The sequence below is a fragment of the Clarias gariepinus genome, chromosome 6 (genome assembly GCF_024256425.1).
Source record: "Clarias gariepinus isolate MV-2021 ecotype Netherlands chromosome 6, CGAR_prim_01v2, whole genome shotgun sequence".
NCBI lineage: Eukaryota > Metazoa > Chordata > Actinopteri > Siluriformes > Clariidae > Clarias > Clarias gariepinus.
In genome coordinates, this window is record NC_071105.1 from 36,591,965 (window position 1) to 36,613,731 (window position 21,767).

Here is a 21,767-nt window from a genome sequence, read left to right on the forward strand (position 1 = left end):
CTCATATGACTCGTGTGTTGTCTCACTACCTGTTTCTGAATTCCCTGAAGATTTTCCTTCTGATGGGCCCAGAAGTGCAGCTCCGCTGTGGGGCCCACGTGGTCTCCCTGACGCAGGAGCTGAGAAGAGTCTCGCTGCAGGACAGAGCCCATCTGTTGACTCCACTCAATCACCATGGTCTCAATAGCGTACAGCAAAGCTCGGTCTATCAGACACAAATCGGAGCTACACACACACACACACACACACACACTCATTTTATGAGGTCATTGTAACAAGTGACTGTAGAACCCCCACCCCCACCCCAAAGTTGCCCAGTTAAATGAGCCGTCAAGGTGGATCATGAACAGGAGAGTTGAGCAGCGATGAAACAAAGTGTCCAGTTTAGCGCCCTTAGTGGACATAACGTCATAGGTGTTTCAAGATGGCTGCTAATGGGGTCGTGCAGAATTATGTTAGTTGGATTTTTTTGCCCTCATTAACACTACCATTCTAATCATATAGTAACGTAGCGCTTGTGGCTTTTATCTACTTACAGCTAGGGTACAGCAGTAAACCTGTACGGTCCAGACACAAACCTGAGCTGCTGCTTGTCCCTCCTGTCCACACTCAGAGGAAGTGGAAGCAGTGTTCGTCCCTGAGCACGACCTCGCAGTGTGACTGCTCGACTGCGCAGCTGCTCCAGATGCTTGCGTATGTCCTGACCCAACACTTGTGGCCAGCCTGTCTGATTTAAAGGGTTTGCCAGGACAGACAACAGAACCTTCGAATGAAAACACGCACAAACAAATCATAAACTCGGAACTCAAACTAGACCAAGTCCAAATATACCAGTGCAAAATCTATAATCATATATATAGTACTGTATAATAATTAGCATCAAAAGCTACAAACAGAACTCCACTACACTTACATAACAATAATGGTATTTTATTGTATACAGTTATTTCTACGCTCACACCATGCCAGTGTTCGTTTGGCTGTACCTGACCAACAAGGACGGACGCGTGGTCCAGAGGCTGCGCCGGAACTTCGCTGAGCCACAGCTGGGAACTGAAGGAGCTTCTGGAAACTCCACGGCTGGGTTTCTTCAGCAGACACAGCAGCTTGGTCCTCCATGGAGATGAGCTCTTTTGGGGGAAGAACAGGGGTGTAGCGCTTTCAGATGCGAAAGCACCGGAAATAAGCAGCAACTTATTTCAACACCGAGAGCATGTCAGTATGGATGACATGGCCATCTGGGTATGATATTACAGAACTGAACAGAAAGTCTCTTTTGATCTTGCAGGAATCAAGTGTGTGTGTGTGTGGGGGGGGGGGGGGGGTCTGTGCAGGTTCTATAACATGTAGAACTACAAATGTAGTCCATAGGATAAACCATGGCTTTTAGACCTGTCTACATTGTTTCCTACTTACTACATGTCATGTGTAAAAGTTAGTGCCTCTTTTTTGTTTTGTTTTTTTGTATAAAAACCTAATAAAGATTATCTGATCTCAGTAGGTCTTAGTAGGCTATTAGACAAATATAACCTCAGACCTCACAACGACAAAACTTTTTTCACTGTGCCATTATCTATTTAACAAAAATGAACCAAAAATATTAATACTAATAATGTGGGCAATACTTAGTACCCCTTATTACTTGCACAGGATGTAAGAGGGCAGATTGGGTCAGCCCTTGATCAGCAGTAGATGTGCAGACCTCTAGAAAAGCAGAAGTTTTGGCAGCCTGCCACTTTAATTTTTATTGCATTTTTAGTACGTCCCAACTGTTACATTCAAATGCATTTTTCCAAATAACAGAAAACCTAGGGTTAACCCTAACCCTAACCCAAATTGCCTGTAGTGTGTAAATGTGCGTGTAAATGTTGACTTGAGGTCCTACCATGGTCGTACAAAATCGGAATGGATAGAGGAAACAGCACTTAAGACATTTACCAGTCTTCCCAAGAATGGATGTCCCAGCACATTTACCCCAAGGTAAGACCATACAATGCTCGGAGAAATACAAAAACTCAAGAGCTACATCTCAAACCCTACATGTTAAAGTCCATGACAGAACAATTAGAAGACACGTACAGGTTGCTTAAAAGTGTTCCCAGGAGAAAGCCTCTTCTGTCCAAAAAGAACACGGCAGCACGTCTGAGGTTTGCAAAACCGCATGTGAACACAGTACAAGACTTCTGGAACAATGTCTTACGGACAGATGAGACCGAAGAGTTGTTTAGCCTTAATGCCCAGCGCCACTGGCTAAAATCAAACAGCATTTCAGCAGCAACACCTCATACTTGTTTTTGGAAGCACAGGACCTGGTCACCTTGCAGACATTGAGTCAGTAATGAACTCCGCTGTATGCCAGAGTATTCTGCAGGTGAAGACGAGGCCATCTGTTTGACAGCTGAAGCTTGGTCAGAATTGGGTCATGCAACAGGACGATGATCGGATTTACATTTTTGTTAAATAAATAATAGCATGGTGAAAAAAAAAGTTATATGTTGTTTGTCTAAGATGTTAGATCTTAGATGGTAGATGTTTTGGCGATAAAGTCAAAAAAGGCCAGATTGAGGTGGTTTGGACATGTTCAGAGAAGAGATGGTGAATATATCAGTAGAAGGATGCTGAGGTTGGAACTACCAGGCAGGAGGTCTAGAGGAAGACCAAAGAGGAGATTTTTGGATGCAGTGAGAGAGGACATGAAGTTAGTTGGTGTGAGAGAAGAGGAGGTATAGGATAGGGTTAGATGGAGGCAGATGATTTGCTGTGACGACCCCTGAAGGGAACAGCCTAAATACAAAGAAGAAGTTGTTTGTCTAAGGTTGTATTTGCCTAATACCGAGACCTGCTACGACCAGATGATTTTTATTATGTTTTTGCACATCCCAGTATATGCCCACTACATACTGTAGTGTTTGGTGTAACCACACTCTAAAGCCTATATAGTGCTCTACAGATACAATCAGGTATACAGTAGATTTTAATGATGAACGCTTATAAGGGTGTGTGTTTCTCTCACCTGTTCATCACCTATGTGCAGCGTCCCTCCCGGCCCTGTGAACAGAATGAGGCGCTCACCGCGGCCGTGATCTAAGAAGTCAAGCAACGTCTTCTGGTTCTCCTCCGCTCCAATAAAACGGTTCCATTTGTCCGTCTTCAGACGCAGAGCTGTGAATATCTGCTCCTTCACAAAGTCCACTCGCTCGTCCGAGAGCGCGCTGACCTTCATCTGGCCGGACGGTACACGGACGCCTCCCTCCGTCATGCTGGGAGACAGGTACAGAAGTCATGGGATGCTTCTCAAACACCTTTACCAACAAACTAAAAGCGAACTTACTCACATCTCCTTACTTGCATCCAGGTATAACAGCCGCTGTCCTGTGTTTTGTGTCGAAGGATGAGTGTGGACTCACCGAGTGGAACTCGAACCCCTGGTGAAGGTTCAAGTCGCCATGGTGACGGAAGTCAAAGAGGGTTTGTGTCCGTCTGCCTGTGTGTGTAATACACACCTGCTGGCAATGAAACCTGAGAATCTGATGTATCATATGAGCACCACACACTGCGAGTCATCTCTCACAAACAGCAACGTTACATAAACAGTCTTTCTTAAATGAAACATAAACTAAATGATTAACTGATAAAATACATAAATAACCCATAAGAAAATACTTAAATACTAGTTTTTATACCCGTATTTAACGTTATATTATTAATGTTACTCTACAGTAGTACTTAAGTGAGTGAGTACCTGGAGCCTATCCCATGGACAGGGTGCCACTACATCACATGGCACACACACACACTACAGGCAATTTGGGACGCAATCAATTAACTTAATCTGCATGTCTGTGGACGGAAACCCACTAAGCATGGGGAGAACATGCAAACTCCATGCACACAGAGGCAGGAATCGAACCCAGACTCTGGAGGTGCAAGGCGACAATGCTAACCACTACCCCACCGTGCCACCATACTGACTCCTATATAATAATAATAATAATAATTTTTTGCTGTTGTCATTTTTAATAATAATGCGAGTAGGCCTTGAAGTCAAAACCAAAAAGAGTTGACACTCCGATTCTATTAGAATTAGGCGAGAGTCGCCTTTGAATCCCAAATCTTTCTCCAGCCCCTGATCTAGGGCACTATTTGGTGTGTGAAACAAGGGACAATTGTACCTTCTACATAGAAAGCGCACTAGCTTTCTATTTAACGCTATTTGGGATTCGAACCCAGATGTTAATGAAGCTGATATTTTAAACCAGAGTCAGTGGAGATATAAAGAAAAACTTTACAGGGGATTTACAGGACTGTCCATCACCTTCATGGATGTGTGTTGGCTGAGAAAAATAACTGGTTCCATGAAGAACCAAATCATGAACTGTAGATGATAAATGGAGGTTGTGGAACTGTTGCATTAAAGCAATATCACACTGGAAGTCGTGCTGTTGTACATAATATCGGCACGGCTGTGATGCCTTCGGCACTCGGACTGCACCCTCCAGCTTATGACCGTGCCGATATTCCGCACAACAGCACTCCTTCTCGTGTGATATTGCTTAAGTATGTTTTTTGTCCCTTTCTAAAAAATTGTACGAGACAAACATTTAAAAGGACTAAAATTGCGTAGCGTTAGCACTACTGAATGATGCTAATGAATATTTGAATCTGATTGGTCAAATGGTGCTGATTTATTTTCTATAACACTAGCTCTGACCTCCGTGGTCTAACAACACCTTACCTTATCACTGATGTCTGCACTGGACATGAGAAGTCAATATTTTTATAAAACCTGGATGTGTTAAATGTAGTAACAATGTTCAGGTGGGTGGTTGTTGGTTGTGTACCAATCTGGATCAATTTGCATACGTGAGTTTTTCCCACCTGACAGATCGTTGAAAACATGCAGCGATCTTTAGGAACTGGGATCAGCAATCACCTGCGATATGAGATTATCACGATAGCATGGCGCTAATTCGATTAAAAGTTTTTCCCCGATTTTGTAATTTAAATTTAAATAATTAAAAGTTCAATGATTAATTAAACGTAGCTGTTTCTTACAACATAAATTTTCACACTTAAAAAACACTACAAACTAAATTCAGATACAAGAGTTTAACATTTAACTTTAAATTTAATTGAACAAAAAAGCTACATTGTTACTGAACAGTGTGTATTTCTGTCATCTGCCATAATTATTATTTTTAAACAAACTCGACAAATAATTCTCTCTCACACCACACAGGATGAAAATGTGTAAATAGTTTAGAGTGCGCCACCTGTAGGATTACAAAGTAACAGCGATGCTTTACCTTCTCAAATCCTGCCAAAGTCTCAAAATCTTTAACACAATTTTGAACTAATTAGCGCTCGTAATGTTTTGAGACTGGTGCAAGAGTGTGTAATGAGTTCAAATCTAATTCAAGTTTTTCGAGAAATGTTATTTGATCATGTAATGCTATAAAAATACGTTTCTGTTGCGCCACTCGCAAGCTTCTGCGCTCGGTACGAAATCGTTTATATCTGAGGCCGATTATCACCAGTCACGGTCAACCAAACTGAAAAACAGCCGATTCAGATCTTTGGTTCACCAATATTGTAAACATTAAAATTATAAATATACATGAATCGCCGCACAAAGTAATCGCAATTTATAACTGAATCGATGTCCCCTTCCACCGCTAGTGAATTCCTTGTTCGCTATATTGCACGGTACTTTCTTTCTTCTGGTCGACGTTTGGTGAGAGTATTATAATAATGAACACTGTTGTTAAAAGTAATGATTTGCAAATGCCCTCAAGTCAGTAAAATATAAAACCACTGGCTTTGTTGAAGCATTCGGTTAATTTAAACGTAACGTATACACATACACACACAGTAGGTATCAAAGTTATAGGAAGGATTTGAAACTTTAATTGTGTTCCATTTTGAAAAAAAAAAAAAAGTATAAAAGTAACATAATTTTACACATTTAAAAAGTAATTAATTTGAGGAGTCCATGATACAACAGAATCAGTTATATACTAAAATAAATGGTGGCTATAAACAAATCCCGGGAAGTGGAGCGGGGGAAGAAAACATGGAAAACAAAGGGAACACATCAAGGATATAGAGAAAACAATGGGACAAAAAAAAAAAAAGGTGTTACATGACCGCCAATGTCCCCCGAATTGCATATGGACGAGAAAATAAGTCTCAGAAACAAACAAAAAAAAATGATACAAAGGGTGCGAGAGACGCGCAGAGTCAATACACAATACTTGAAATGAAACATAATTATAGAGTGAAGACACGTTTGGACCAAGGCTAGCTGTGAGACAGAGAGAGAAAGAGAGAGAGAGAGAGAGAGACAGAAGGACTGAAGATGGACAGATGGTAAATATCTCTCTCCTCTCTGAGGACACTGCTTCCGTCTCTTGCTGCCAAATTCACACAATTGATACAAAATAAGGCATTTCTGTGTTAGTGTGTATTTATATATATATTGTTTATGCATGTATATGAATGTGTGCCTCTGTGTGTGTGTGTGCAGACCAAAAAAAAAAAAACAAGCACATTAAATGTTCCTGCCCCCCCCCCCCCAATTTGTACAAAAAAATGCTACAGAGCATAAATTGATAATTCATTTTTTTAAAATATATATTTATATATATATATATTTATATTTATTATATATATATAAAAAATTGATAGTGAAAAGCCAGCTGTGAAAGTGGGCAGGGTTTTGTTTTTGTTTGTGGGATGCGAGGGTCATTCCATGACCTCACTGGCAGACACAGTGACCAGCTGAAGCGGGAGGTCAGAGTTTGAGAGGATGTCTTGGGCGCCACCCTGGGGTACACTGGTCAGGATGAGCGTGGCCCCACCCCCAGGGAGGATGCTGTCCGGAGGGGGGGCGGTGCCGCCGACGGGCTCGGTTTGTCCTGCCGCGGGCGCCGAGTTTAACCCTTTTTTGTTCAGGTGAGTTTTAATGTGTTTGGCCAAATGGTCGCTGCGCATGAAGCGCTTAGAGCACTGCGGACACATGAACTTCTTCTCTCCTGTGGACGACAAAAACAAACAGAGATCAGATTGACGAGGTATACGTTTCTTATCTGATGACAAAAAAAGCTTGTGAAAGTTGATTAATCGATGCTAAGCCCTGTCCATTAGTGACAGATCAAGTGGCAGCTTTTTGCATTCGTAAAGAAACTACTTTTTGTATAAATAAGTACCCAAGTTATCAACATTCAATGTGTGAAGGTGAAGGGGCTGGGATTAGGTGTTCAGTCATTGGCTTAAAGGTAAGTTTAAAAAAAAAAAACTATGTTATAAAAAAGTATTTGCTCCCTATAATTTTTTTCATATATTTGTCACACTTAAATGATTGAGATCATCAAACTAATTGTAACATTACGCAGAGATAACCCGAGTAAATATAAAATGCAGCTTTTAAAGGAGGATTTCAATTATTAAGGAGAGAAAAAAAAAACGCTATCCAAACCCACTGTACCTGGCCTCATTTGCTAAATCATAAAAAAACTGTGCATTACTATGAAAGCTTTGTGTTACATTTATTTTGCCACACCCAGGCCTTATTACTGCCGGACCTGTTGAATCAAGAAATGACTTAAATACAACCTGTCCGACTAGATCTTAAAAAAAGAAGAAAAAAAAAAAGGCAATACGATCTAAAGACGTTCAAGAACAGATGAGAAAGTAATTGACTGAATGTATCAGTCCGGAGAGGCTTACGGAGACGTTTCTAAGGCTTTGGGACTCCAGCTAACGACAAACGGAGAAAACAACACAAAGCCTCGTTTCACATTTATTATCCTCAAGACTTTTGGTTAAATATTCTGTGGACTGATGAGTCAAAGTTGATGGTAACATGATGGTCTGGGGCTGAGTTGCAACTTCAGGACCAGGACAACTGGCCATAATTAATGGAACCATTAATTTTGCGCTTTATCTAAAAATCTTGAAAGAGAATGTCTGGCCATTAGTTTGTGGTATTTAAAGTCTGGAATTAAAACAATTCTGAAAAAAAAAAGAGCCGGCCAAAATTCCTCCACAGCGATGTGAAAGACTCTCATCACAAATGCTTGATTGAAGCTGTAATGAATGGAACAAGCAGTTATTAGGTTTACGGGGCAATAACTTTTTCCACACAGAGTCAGGCAGGTTTGCACAGCGTTTGTCACTTAACAGTTGAACTCATCATTGAAAAACTGCATTTTGTATTTACTCTGGTTATCTTTGTGTAAATGTTGAAATGTGTTTGATGATCCGAATTATTTAAGTGTGAATCACAAGCTAAATAAATAAATAAATAAATAGCTTTAGGAAGGGGGCAAATACTTTTTCATGGCACTGTCATTTCTCTCTCTCTCTAATAAAATATTTAAACAATTAGTTTATATTTGTTTATGGTCGTTTCTGGTGTATAACTTTAACATCTAACATGATTATAAAAATTCAATAGTTATTAATATTACTATCAGCATTCACTGAGGGTTTTTTTAAATGAATTTTTCCGCGCAGTACCCGTGTGTGTCCGGCGGTGGCGCTGTAGCTCGTCGCTGCGTGTGAATCTCTTGCCGCAGTAACTCCAGGAGCAGATGAAGGGCCTCTCGCCCGAGTGCCAGCGCAGGTGAGCGCGCAAGTGAGACGTTTTACCGTAGACCTTCCCACAGCCGGGGATGTGACAAATGTGCTGCTTCTTCTTGCCCGTGCCTGAGCCTCTACACACAAAAACACACACACAACAATGTGGTGAACGTTTTAAAATTTGAAATTCAACTGATTTAACTGAAATTTAACTGAATTTTTACGTTAAAATTTAACTGAAATTTACCACTGAAACGCCTCAGTGAACAGTTTTTTTTCTCATGAACACATAAAAACACTAATTATACATTTTAATCATTAACATTAATAATTTATGTCAAAGCAAGTTAAAGAATGATCTACATCACTAAAATGATTCATAACCTCTTTTACACATTCCCATCTTCCTCATCACTGTGAGAAATCATTTGTCTTTGTATGAGCCTTTGTATGTGTGTGTGTGTGCGTGCGTGCGTGCCTCACACACACCTCCCCCCTGCCTCCTTGCAGTTAGGACAGGTACAAGCCACCCTCCGGAGCCTCTTCCCCTCCTGCCCCACCCCCTCCGTCTCCTCGTCCAGCATGCGCACGCGGAGGTGAGACAGGTCGCTGGTGTTCAGGGTGGAGTCTCCGCTTAGCGCCCAATCGTCCGAGTCAGGTTCCTCCTTGATGTGAATGTCTGGAGAATAAATAAAATGATTTATTAAATAATAATAAATGTTTGGAAAGGGTAAAAAAAAAAAAAAAGCAGTTAACTACTCGATGGAATCAATCCACCGATAATTCGTTTGTTTCTTCATTCTTTTATCTTCTGTTTAACAGCATATGGACATTAGCTGGCGGTGTCTGAGTGTGTGTGTGTGTGTGTGTGTGTGTGTGTGTGTGTGTGTGTATGTCTGGCCCCGGTCAGACCAACACTAGCAAAGTCATTAGAGGTGTCGTGTTTTGCCACATAAGGAAAATATGGTCATATTTCTCCAAAAGCGTACTGAAAATAAATACTACTTTGCTGTAATTGGTGTTAAATTATTGCAGTGGGTTAGATAAGATGTAAATTTGTTGTTTTTAGTATTTACTTACATTTATGTTTCCCTTAAACTTTTAATACAGTTGAACCATGGTAACTCGGTCTGTGAGCATTTTGCAAGACGAGAAATTTTTCTTAGAATTCATTTTAATTTGGAAATTTGCCTTGATATACAAGCACGCTGCTGGAATGAATTATGCTTGCAATCCAAGGTTGCCCTGTACACTCACCTAAAGGATTATTAGGAACACCTGTTCAATTTCTCATTAATGCAATTATCTTATCAACCAATCACATGGCAGTTGCTTCATGCATTTAGGGGTGTGGTCCTGGTCAAGACAATCTTCTGAACTCCAAACTAAAGGTCAGAATGGGAAAAAAAGGTGATTTAAGCAATTTTGAGCGTGGCATGGTTGTTGGTGCCAAACAGGCCGGTCTGAGTATTCTATCTGCTCAGTTACTGGAATTTTCACGCACAACCATTTCTAGGGTTTCAAAGAATAGTGTAAAAAGGGAAAAACATCCAGTATGCGGCAGTCCTGTGGGCAAAAATGCGTTGTTGATGCTAGAGGTCAGAGGAGAATGGGCCGACTGATTTAAGCTGATAGAAAAGCAACTTTGACTGAAATGACCACTCGTTACAACCGAGGTATGCAGCAAAGCATTTGTGAAGACACAACACGCACAACCTTGAGGTGGATGGGCTACAAAAGCAGAAGACCCCACCAGGTACCACTCATCTCCACTACAAATAGAAAAAAAGAGGCTACAATTTGCACGAGCTCACCAAAATTGGACAGTTGAAGACTGGAAAAATGTTGCCTGGTCTGATGAGTCTTGACTTCTGTTGAGACATTTAAATGGTAGAGTCAGAATTTGGCATGAACAGAATAAGAACATGGATCCATCATGCTTTGTTACCACTGTGCAGGCTGGTGGTGGTGGTGGTGGTGTAATGGTGTGGGGGATGTTTTCTTGGCACACTTTAGGCCCCTTAGTCCCAATTGGGCATCGTTTAATGCCACGGGCTACCTGAGCATTGTTTCTGACCATGTTCATCTCTTTATGACCACCATGTACCCATCCTCTGATGGCTACTTCCAGCAGGATAATGCACCATGCCACAAAGCTCGAATCATTTCAAATTGGTTTCTTGAACATGACAATGAGTTCACTGTACTAAAATGGCCCCCAAAGTGACCAGATCTCAACCCAATAGAGCATCTTTGGGATGTGGTGGAACGGGAGCTTCGTGGCCTGGATGTGCATCCCACAAATCTCCATCAACTGCAAGATGCTATTCTATCAATATGGGCCAACATTTCTAAAGAATGCTTTTAGCACCTTGTTGAATCAATGGCACGTAGAATTAAGGCAGTTCTGAAGGCGAAAGGGGGTTAAACACCATATTAGTATGGTGTTCCTAATAATCCTTTAGGTGAGTGTGTATTGTTTATTTAAAAATATTTTCTTTAACATTATCCACCATTTGTTTTTGGGACTAATTTTTTTCCTAAATTGTAATTTAGGCGCTGGTACCATTTTAAAATTATTGGTACCGTATAACAAATAAAAATAATCCCTGGAGATTGTGGTGCCAATCTATTACAGGGCTCACGCCAATTAGCCTAATGTGCATGTCTTTGGAGTATTCGAGAAAACCAGAGTACACGGAGGAAACCCACCAAGCACCTGGAGAACATGCAAACTCCATGCACACAGTCCCGAAGCAAGAACCGAACCATCGATTTATATCATATATCAATATATATATATATATATATATATATATATATATATATATATATATATATATATTAATATTTATTTAGGATAAATTAGTAGTTTTAGGACACCCAGGATTATAGCAGATTATAGAGCTTAGTCTTTTGCACGAATTCCATTTACCATCATTCCAACAGTTGTACTATGTAATGTTTATCACCCCATGATGATAAATTCACTTCATTTAAAAATATGTTTAAGAGGAATTAAAGGTCCCCTCAGGGTTCCCCTATGTGCGTGCATGGGTGTCTGTTAGATACTGTATATATAAACTCCTTTATTTCACTCCTTCTCCAACCCGAGAGGGAAAGATCTTCTTATACGAGGTCACAACAGAGGGAAAATCTAATCAGCTTGTATTATATCTTTAACAATATTAAAAATAATAATAATAAAAAAACATGGAGTATTTTTTTATATATATATATTTTTGTGTACACACATCTTAAATCTGAAGGTCTAAAATGTACTGCCCTTTAAATCAGCATTACTGTCACTGTAATTGTAATTCAACTCATTCTTAAATGTATTAATTTTATTAGTTTAAAAATTAAATGCTTTAAAAATGAGTTATAAGTGCATATTATGTAAAAATTTCCATTAACATAAATAAATAAATAAATAAATAAATCTTATGGACTATTCATGCGCAGGAATATAGAAAAAAACTTTTAACTGAAGCCATTAACATTTGGGTGTGGTTTAAATATTTTAAAGAAATATTATGAGCATGTTTACAAGGAAAATAATTAATAATAAATAAATAAACAAATTCAGCATGATGCAACATCCTTAAATGATCTGTAGTCAATTCAAACCTCAAAAACGAAAAGAAAAGCATTGACAGAAACATGCACTGTGTGTGTGTGTGTGTGTTTACCTGAGGGACTCTCCATGGTGTGCTCGTTTTGCGCGATGGAGTTGACTGTGACCGTCTGCAGGTTGGGGATTTGTCCCGCTGACATGCTGGTGCCAGGCTGCCCGAGCGCCAGCGTCTGCACAGGCGCGATTGTGAGCTGTGGCGACGCCATTCCGCCGGCGCCGGAGAGCTGCAAGTTCTGTAGGTTCTGCACTCCCTGCACCTGAAAGGTCTGCCACTGGATCTGTCCCGTAGGCGAGACGGTCTGCGCCTGAATCAGAAAAGTGCCGGCGTTGAGCAGCTGCACGCTTTGTAGCGCCTGCGCCGCAGCGCCGTCTGCCGTCTGCGCAGGCACCAGTTGGACCACAGGCTCGGAGTTCGCAGGCATGGCAGAAGGCACGGAGACAGGCACGTGGTTCTGATGGACGAAGGACGGATCTTGATGGCCGGCCGAAACAGCCGTGGCTTGGGTTAGAACCCCGGTGCCGTCTATCGTTTCGGGCAGCGACGTGGCGGCGGCGGAGGAGGAGGACGTAGACGTCGGTGGCACGAAGGTGTTGTTGGCGCTGTTGGTTTTATCCAGCGTGTTCTGGGTCGCGGTGTCGCCCGTCATGATGAGCTGCCCGTCGGCTGTAATGCCGGTAGCGATCGTCTGAGCGCCTGCCAGGCCCAGGGACTCCAAGTCGGCGCTGCTCAGGCTGTTAATTGGCACGAACGTGATGTTTCCGGGCAATCCGACGGGCATGTTGGCCACCACCTGGCCCTGACCCGCAAACCCGCCTCCTGCCAACGAGACACCCGGGATTTGCTGCATGTGTCCAGTCTGCGCCAGCAAACCCTGCAGGTCATTGGTGTTTGTCGCCGTAGAGATGCCCTGCGTTCCGTCCGGCAGTATGGCGATGTCGGTTCCGTCGCCGGTGGACGTAGTGTAACCCAGTGACGCCGCGTCCGCGCTCTGGAGCTGCGGGATGACCTGGTACTGGATGCCGTTGGCGCTGGTGCCATCGGTCCCGGCGGTGACGAAAACAGACTGGCTCTGCCCGGGTAGAGTCTGCAGTGGCACGACATACTGCCCGTTGGTGCCCACAATCCCTGCGCTGGGTAAGTGGACGACACCCGAGTCCTCTTTACCACCGGAGACCGAGGTGAGCACCTCCCAGCGGTCGGACGAGCCGGTGAGCTGGATGGACGTGAGGTCTGTCGTCTGCTGTGGAGGAGAATAAAAAAATTACGTGATCAGTACGATACAGAAGCTGAGATTTTTACAGATCGTTAAACTCGCACAAGTAACGGTGAGAACTTTCTCCGATCAGCCAAACCAACCCTGAGACATCGAGCCACGGACTCCACCGCCTGACCGGATCGGAAGAATTTGGAGACCGGGCCACCACCACCATCTCGTTCCTGAACAATGTGTGTGTGTCAGAATGCGTGGTAACATGTCACGTGTGTCAAAGAAACTTCTACGTGAACGGCAGGACCTGAGGTTTCCCAGCAGGACGTTTCTGAGATGCACTGAATGTTCTCTCCCCTCTTTATGGAAACCTGAATTGACTTTGAGCTACAGTAGCTCTTCTATTGGATCGTACTTCATCAAACCACAACCCTGTCACCGGGTCACTGGGCGTTTCTTCCGCAGACAACTTTTGGTACGTCCTGTGCCCTGCAGACCGAGAAAACATCGCACATCAGCTACAATGTTCAGGAACAAAATGTTCTCTTGCTGACTAATATATACACACACACACACACACACAAACATAGAGAGTGGAAATAATCCAGAAATTATAATTATAAGACGACAATGAAAAAAAAAAAAAGTTTAAGGGATTTGTCTGTCGTTAATGTGTGTGTGAAAGACAAGGAAAAAGAGAGAGAGAGAAAAGGACAGAGAGTGAGAGAGAGAGAGACAGACAGAGTTAAGGAGAGTCAGCAAAAAAATGTATACACACTTTATCAGTTTTCATCCATGTCCTTTTATAAACCTCGAATTGAATTATGTCAGCACTGTGTAGTATTACTGCGTAGTTTCCTCTAAAGATGTCGCACCATCGCTGATGCTTTCATGTGACCGTCAGAAGAGGGGCGTAGATTTGTCATGTTGCAGAGTATATGCATTTTTTTGGCTGACTCTGTATGCATGTATATTTGGCAGCAAGTGAACATTTAGTTCCTGAACTACAGCTCATGTGAGATGTTTTTGCAACCTTTAGTGCACAGGACCTACCGAAAGTATGTATGCGTATATGTATATAATACAAAAATGTATTTAGTCAGCCACCAATCGTGCAAGTTCTTACACTTAAAAAGATGAGTGAGGCCTGTAATTTTCATCATAGGTATACCTCAACTATGAGAGACAAAATAAGAAAAAAAAATCCAGAAAATCATTGTAGAATTTTTAAAGAATTTATTTGCAATTATGGTGGAAAATAAGTATTTGGTCAATAACTTTGTTATATACCCTTTGTTGGCAATGACAGAAGTCAAACGTTTTCTGTAAGTCTTCACAAGGTTTTCACACACTGTTGCTGGTATTTTGGCCCATTCCCGTTGATGTTTTGGGGCTGTCGCTGGGCAACAAGGACTTTCAACTCCCTCCAAAGATTTTCTATGGGGTTGAGATCTGGAAACTGGCTAGGCCACTCCAGGACCTTGAAATGCTTCTTACAAAGCCACTTCTTCATTGCCCGGGTGGTGTGTTTGAGATCATTGTCATGCTGGATCACCCGGTCACATTTCATCAATGCCCTTGCTGATGGAAGGAGGTTTTCACTCAAGACCTCACGATACATGGCCCCATTCATTCTTTCCTTTACACGGATCAGTCGACCTGGTCCCAGAGCATGATGTTTCCACCCCCATGCTTCACAGTAGGAATGATATTCTTTGGATGCAACTCAGCATTCTTTCTCCTCCAAACACCAAGTTCTATTTTGGTTTCATCTGACCATTTGACATTCTTCCAATCCTCTTCTGGATCATCCAAATGCTCTCTAGCATACTTCAGACAGGCCTGGACATGCACTGGCTTAAGCAGGGGGACACGTCTGGCACTGCAGGATTTGAGTCCCTGGTGGCGCAGTGTTACTGATGGTAGCCTTTGTTACTTTGGTCCCAGGTCATTCATTAGGTCCCCCTGTGTGGTTCTGGGGTTTTTGCTCACAGTTCTTGTGATCATTTTGACCCCACGGGGTGAGATCTTGCGTAGAGCCCCAGATCGAGGGAGATTATGAGTGGACTTGTATCTCTTCCGTTTTCTAATAATTGCTCCCACAGTTGATTTCTTCACACCAAGCTGCTTACCTATTGCAGATTCAGTCTTCCCAGCCTGGTGCAGGTCTACAGTTTTGTTTCTGGTGTCCTTTGACAGCTCTTTGGTCTTGGCCATAGTGGAGTTTGGAGTGTGACTGTTTGAGGTTGTGGACAGGTGTCTTTTACACTGATAACAGATGCCATTAATACAGGTAACAAGTAAAGGACAGAGGAAACTCTTAAAGAAGAAGTTACAGGTCTGTGAGAGCCAGAAATCTTGCTTGTTTGTAGGTGACCAAATACTTATTTTACCGAGGAATTTACCAATAAATTCATTTAAAATCCTACAATGTGATTACTTTTTCTTATTTTGTCTCTCATGGTTGAGGTATACAGCGGGGAAAATACGTATTTGACACATCAGCATTTTTATCATTATGGGGATTTCTAAGTGGGCTATCAATTAGGACTAAAGCAGTGTATATCAATTAGTACTGATAGAGAGCAGGGTTTCTCTCTCAATACTGACAGATTTCGGGTGATCTTCTGGCTTTCTATGCCATTTTGCATCCTTGTGATCTTTGTGTGTTCAATACGCCCCTGTGTCATTTAAATTTATTTATTATGACTCAACTTGTATACTTAAATGTTCTGATTTCTTTGTATAAATTCAATATTTGGCTTGATGGCCACAACTGCTGGAAATTTTGTGTCGACAGCCATTTTTTGTGTCACTTAGAAATCCCCTTACTGAAAAAAAATGCTGATGTGCCAAAGACTTTTTTCCCCCCGCTGTACCTGTGATGAAAATTACAGGCCTCTCTCATCTTTTTAAGTGGGAGAACTCGCATAACTTGTGACTGACTAAATACTTTTTTGGCCCACTGTGTGTGTGTGTGTATATATATATATATATATATATATATATACACACACACACACACACACACACACACAGTATATACTTTATTATACCATGGCTAATTCCTAAAAAAAAATAATAATAATTGGTTTGGTGCACACACAGTTTAGTGCCCCCTAGTGAACATATGTATGTTACATGCAGACATGGTTTAGTTCAAGAGCTACCTCAAGGTATAAAGACATGTGCGCGTGTGTGTGTGTGTACACTATACACACAGGTCCTACCCTGTCAGGCCTCAGTGAAGATAGTGCAGGTTTTAGAATGTCTGTTTAGAATGAATGTTTTTAACTCTAATGTCACTTCATGGGCAAACTACTAAATACTGCTAAAGTGTTGTAATATTTAGTAATAACAATAAGGTATTTTGCATAAACATCACCAGATCTGCGTGTTCCAGTCTGTCTGCTCGTGACTGACGTGATAAAGACGCAGGAGTAATTAAACCCTTGTTCATATGACATTATTTTAAAATCGCAGTACAGTATAAACCAGTATAAATTCTGTCCAAGTATTGGGTTTTTAAAAAAAATCATGAACTACTTTGTTCTTCATCAGCTCAAGTGAACGCTGCGTTTCGCTGTTACAACATTATAACTGTATACTAGAATATTAACGTTTCATAACATCAACCCACAGTGTGTTCTGCTAAACTAACAAGTATGTTCAGTCATGAATAAAGAATCTGGAAATCTTTCAAACAAACAGAGACTGAAAACCATCAGGGAATAATTTAGAAATTATAATAAGACGACAAACAAAAGTTTAGGGGATTTGTCTGGCTTCAGTTTGTGTGTGAAGGGGAAAGTGAAAGCAGAATGATAGACAAAGCAAAAGAGCAATAGAGAGAGAGAGGGAGAGAGACAGACAGTATGAGAAAGAGAGAGAGAGAAAGAGAGATAGGGAGACAGACAATATGAAAGAGAGAAGGGAGACAGAGAGTGAGAAAGAGCGAGATAGAGACAGGATAGATAGGAAGACGGACAGAATGAGAGAAAAGGAGAGAGATAGAGAGATTGACAGACGGAGTGAAAGTGAGAGTGATAGACAGAATTAGAATAGGTGAGAGACACAGACAGGGAGAAACACTGAGTGAGAGACAGAAAGGGAGACAGATAGAGAGAGAGTAAAAGGTAGATAGACAGACAGAAGGACTGAAACACAGAGAGATAAAAGAAGATGGACAGAAAGAGAAAGATAGGCAGAGTGAGAGAGAGAGAGAGAGAGAGAGAAAGAGAGAAATAAAGGGGAGAAGAGAAATAAAGTAAAGGTGTGTGTGTGAGAGAGAGAGAGAGAGATGAAGTGAAGTGCAGGTGTGTGCGCGCGCGTGTGTGCGTGCGTGTGCGCGCGACCCCGCGGCCCGGGCGGACAGACAGTCAGGTGTAGACGGCTGTAGCGCGCCGGTGTTCCGCGGCTGTCCGACCCACAGTGGGCGGGTTTATAAAGCCTGAGAAAGTGGGTGGCCGTACAGACCGGAGGCTCACGGGAAGCGGCGGTGACATTCGGCTCCCCGAGCGCTCAGCGGTTCGCCCTCGGCGGCTCGTTAAGGACGCGAAGCTCGGAGCTCTGAGGGCGGGAGGAAACACGTTACCTGGTCCGAGGCGGAGGCTCCTGCGGCGGGCTGCAGAAAGTCGCTGTGACCGCCGTCCGCGTCCAAGGCAGCCATTTCCTGCTGCTTCACTGGCTGTTCTGGGGCTGCGGGGGGAAAACACACAGAGGGAAAGAGAGAGAGAGAGGGAGAGAGAACAGGGGAGAGTGTAATTTCTCTGGGACTTACCCCCACACACACACAAGACAAGATAAAAATAAGCAGGCGTTTTACAACTACATCAGACACTCAGCTTAAATCCGCGGCTCTCCTCACTTACACACTCTCTCACACACACACACACGAATACACACGGAGTTTTCCCGCTCGAGAGAAGTGTTCGTACTTTTGTTAAAGTCAGGCTAACTCATTAGCCTAGCCTAGCCTAGCATTAGCTAAGCGCTAGCGTATCTGCTGAGGTGAAAAACAGATTAAAGACTTTGGCTAAGCTAACTGTGCTAAAGGAAGCTCCAGACTCACCGGCGCTGCTCAGCTTCGATCGCTTTAAGTGCTACGTACCAGTCATAGCGCTGAGGGGCTAGCGAACAGCACGGCTATCTGTTCACCTAAACTCCGGACATGGTTGTTTTAATCGAAGGCGGGCTGCGATCCGAGATTCGGGACGATTTTTTTTTTCTCTTTTCTTTCTTTTTCTTTTTTTTCCTCTCTATTTTGATTGACGGTGCGGGAAACGCGAAAGGTGGGGCTTCTAAGCGCGGACCGTGGAAGTCGCCTCACGTACAGGAAGTCCCGCCCCCTTACTCCCCCCCCCTTTTTTTTTTTTGAAACAATTGGATGCACGATGAGACTCCTTGATCGCTGATTGGTCAGACGCGCCTGTCAGTCAAATTAGCACCAGAAACCTTTTTCCTGTTTGTTGTTCGCTTTGATGGATGGATCGGAATCCGAATCCGGTTTTATTCGCCAAGTGTGTTGACACACACACATACACACACACAAGGAATTTGTTTCCAGCTGTTTGTTGCTCTCAACGTGCAGACTAACCTAAAACATAAAGCAGTGTTGTTGGTCTGAGGGAGAGTGAGAGACAGATAGGGAAACAAAAAGTGAGACAGGGAATTGGTGAGAGACAGAAAGAGAGACAGATGAGGGACAGATGGATGGATGGATGGATGGAGAGCTACCTCTGTGGAATTGTTTTTCAGGACATTCAGAGTTAAAGTCTCCCAGTCTTAAAACTAAAACAAATAATGTGTCCTAAGTATTACATCAGACACAAAGTAACACATTTTCAAAGGGGAAAAAAAAGATCAAAGAAATGTCAGTGAAAAACATGTAAAACCTTTGTTTCAGGAGCCATCTAAAAACAGGACCAAAGCTGTCTCTGTCTGCTGCACAGTAACAGCCGTTTAGAACGCACACACACCCTTAGGCCCCGGAGGTGTCAGTTTACTCACTTGAGTAAACACACTAGTTTGCGGAAACAGCTGCAGGACCCGGATGTTTTTTTTCTCAGACCATTAAGTATTCATAAACTGCTCTTTATTGATCTATTTATAGTTTCATATTTTTAATTGTTTACAGAAACACAACAGAGATAAAAGTATGTGGACACCAAAGTAGAACATCCCTATGTGCCTGCTAAGCATCCCTGACTCAGGTGTGTCTGTGTGGAGTTTCCATGTTCTCCCTGTGCTTGGTGGGTTTACCGACGTACTCCGGTTTCCTCCCACAGTCTTAAGAAATGCAAATTAGGCTAATTGTCTTCCCAAATTGCCGTAGTGTGTGTGTGTGGGTATGTGTTTACCCTGTGATGGACTGTGATTGGCACCCTGCCCGGGTTGTACCCCTCCCCGTACCCAAATTCATTGCCTGAGACCCCGTACCTCACGTACACTGTAAGTGGTATAGAAGATGAATAAATGAATGAATGTGTTTGCTGTTATGATAAGCGTTCATCTCCTCATGGAAGGCATTTTTCACTATTTTTAGGAATTGGAGAATGTCTATATGTGGATTAGTGTTGATTCAGTTACTAGAGTGTTACTGAGCTCAGGCGCTGGTGTTGGAATGTCGAAAAAGCTCCAGTTCCAAATCGTTGTAAAGCTGTTGAGTCAGGGTTGAACACTTCAGTTCTTCCTCTCCAACCTTACGACACCGTGTCTTCACGGAACCGGTTAGGGGAATTTTTATGTTACGGCATCGATACACATTCTTCGCTGCTTTGTGGTTAGAACTTCGAGGGAACAGTCTGAGTAAGAAGCAGATGATGGTTAGATGTCTGCCAACTTTTTTGTTAATCATATAGTGTATTCATTTATTTAAACTACTACTATTACTAACCTAACTGTCTCTCCTCTCCTACCAAACCAAACCAGTTCTGGAGCTTGTTTAGAGCCGATGCCCACTTTCAAATCAGGTCTTTGTTTTCAGACAGCCAAAGCACTGACCATCAGACAGAAAAAAACAGGTTCCATGGCCGCACCAACGAGATTATCACAACCACCTAAAGGTTTGTGACCGCCATCCTTAAGAAATGGACTTAATATGCAGTGGGAAGCTTAAATGCTTTCTAGTAATAATAAAGCCAGGAAAACTGCTCACGAAGCCATGTTGAAGTTGTTGTAGTGCTTGTTGCTAGCATTATTTTTTCCCGCGAGCATTGCTAGGACGTACACAGACTTATACAGTGACGTAAAGACGTGACTCTCTTACCCATGGAAAAAGAAAGCAAGTTCTTAGGAGGTTTGCTATTAATCCAGCTCTACCAACTAGCATCTGGTTCACTTTGTTGAAAAGGGTGTGATCTACACAGGGCACTCCTGAGCTGCCAGTGATCCAGACCCGCTTCTGCTTGGATATCTCAATCCACGGAGGACACGTGTGGTCTGCTTGATATGCGCATGGTGTGGTGACTGGGGACGGTTTGACCATGAAGACGGTCTTGGACTCGGCTGATGCAAACAGCTGTTTTTCTGAAGACAGAAATTCCCAAAAGCAGTTTTTCTACCTGAGCCTCCAATAATGAGACTGGACTCCATATTAACTTAAACACATCTCCTGTTACTACTACTGAACTTCCAGCCTCCTAACACACAGTATGACTGCAGATTAATCCCTGCTGTCTGTTATCACCCAAATGAGGATGGGTTCCCTGTTCAGTTCCTCTCAAGGGTTCTTCCTGTTGTTTTTTTTTTTTTCTCGCCACCTTCAACTCGCCTTGCTCATCAGGGACAATCTTATCGTTATGATTTAAACACATTTCATACTCATTTTAGTAATTTTCTTTTAATTTTGTAAATCTGTTTTGCAACAACGACCATTGTTAAAAGCACTATATAAATAAAATGTAACTGAATATTACTAGTTGTATTATTTATTTATTTATGAAATAAACATACCCCTACTGTGTTTCTTACAATCACGGCGTTATACTAATAATCTTCTCGCTTTAGTCACAGGAAAATATCTTACATCATCTTGGAATTAGTCATGTCCAGATTTGGAGATATAATTAAATTAAGAGTTAAAATAATAATGCAGTGACAAGTCTGTGTGTGTGTGTATGGCTGTTTAAGGAGTTTCTAAAGCATCACCACCCGCACCGCCTGGCGTTGTATTACCAATGTGTGACGCAATCATGTTTCATTTCCACAACAGCGTTCCTCAGATTTTTCACCGCAATTTTTTGTGATCCAGAATGTGCAAAACATGTTTCCCCCTCTTTCTCTTTATTTTTAGGTCAATATTCATTACAGTCGAGACAAACAGACACAAAAATCAACGT

General features: G+C 42.2%; 1 protein-coding gene across 6 annotated transcripts; it reads right to left on the reverse strand.

Annotated features, from left to right (window-relative positions):
* Nucleotides 1–6,456: 6,456 nt before the first annotated feature.
* On the reverse strand, nt 6,457–18,760 carry sp3b (Sp3b transcription factor). 6 transcript variants are annotated; one of them, XM_053498082.1, is made up of 7 exons: nt 18,539–18,760; nt 18,023–18,126; nt 12,276–13,458; nt 10,398–10,454; nt 9,073–9,262; nt 8,521–8,717; nt 6,457–7,034 (listed from the first exon to the last, which is right to left on the reverse strand). In XM_053498082.1, the coding sequence occupies exons 1-7, from the start codon at nt 18,543–18,545 to the stop codon at nt 6,745–6,747; spliced, it is 2,028 nt and encodes a 675-aa protein (XP_053354057.1). In that variant the 5' UTR covers nt 18,546–18,760; the 3' UTR covers nt 6,457–6,744. The 6 variants fall into 6 exon arrangements, with proteins under 6 accessions (XP_053354057.1, XP_053354059.1, XP_053354056.1 ...); XM_053498084.1 differs by having other exon boundaries at nt 18,500–18,760; XM_053498081.1 differs by having other exon boundaries at nt 12,276–13,461; nt 18,539–18,759.
* Nucleotides 18,761–21,767: the final 3,007 nt, after the last annotated feature.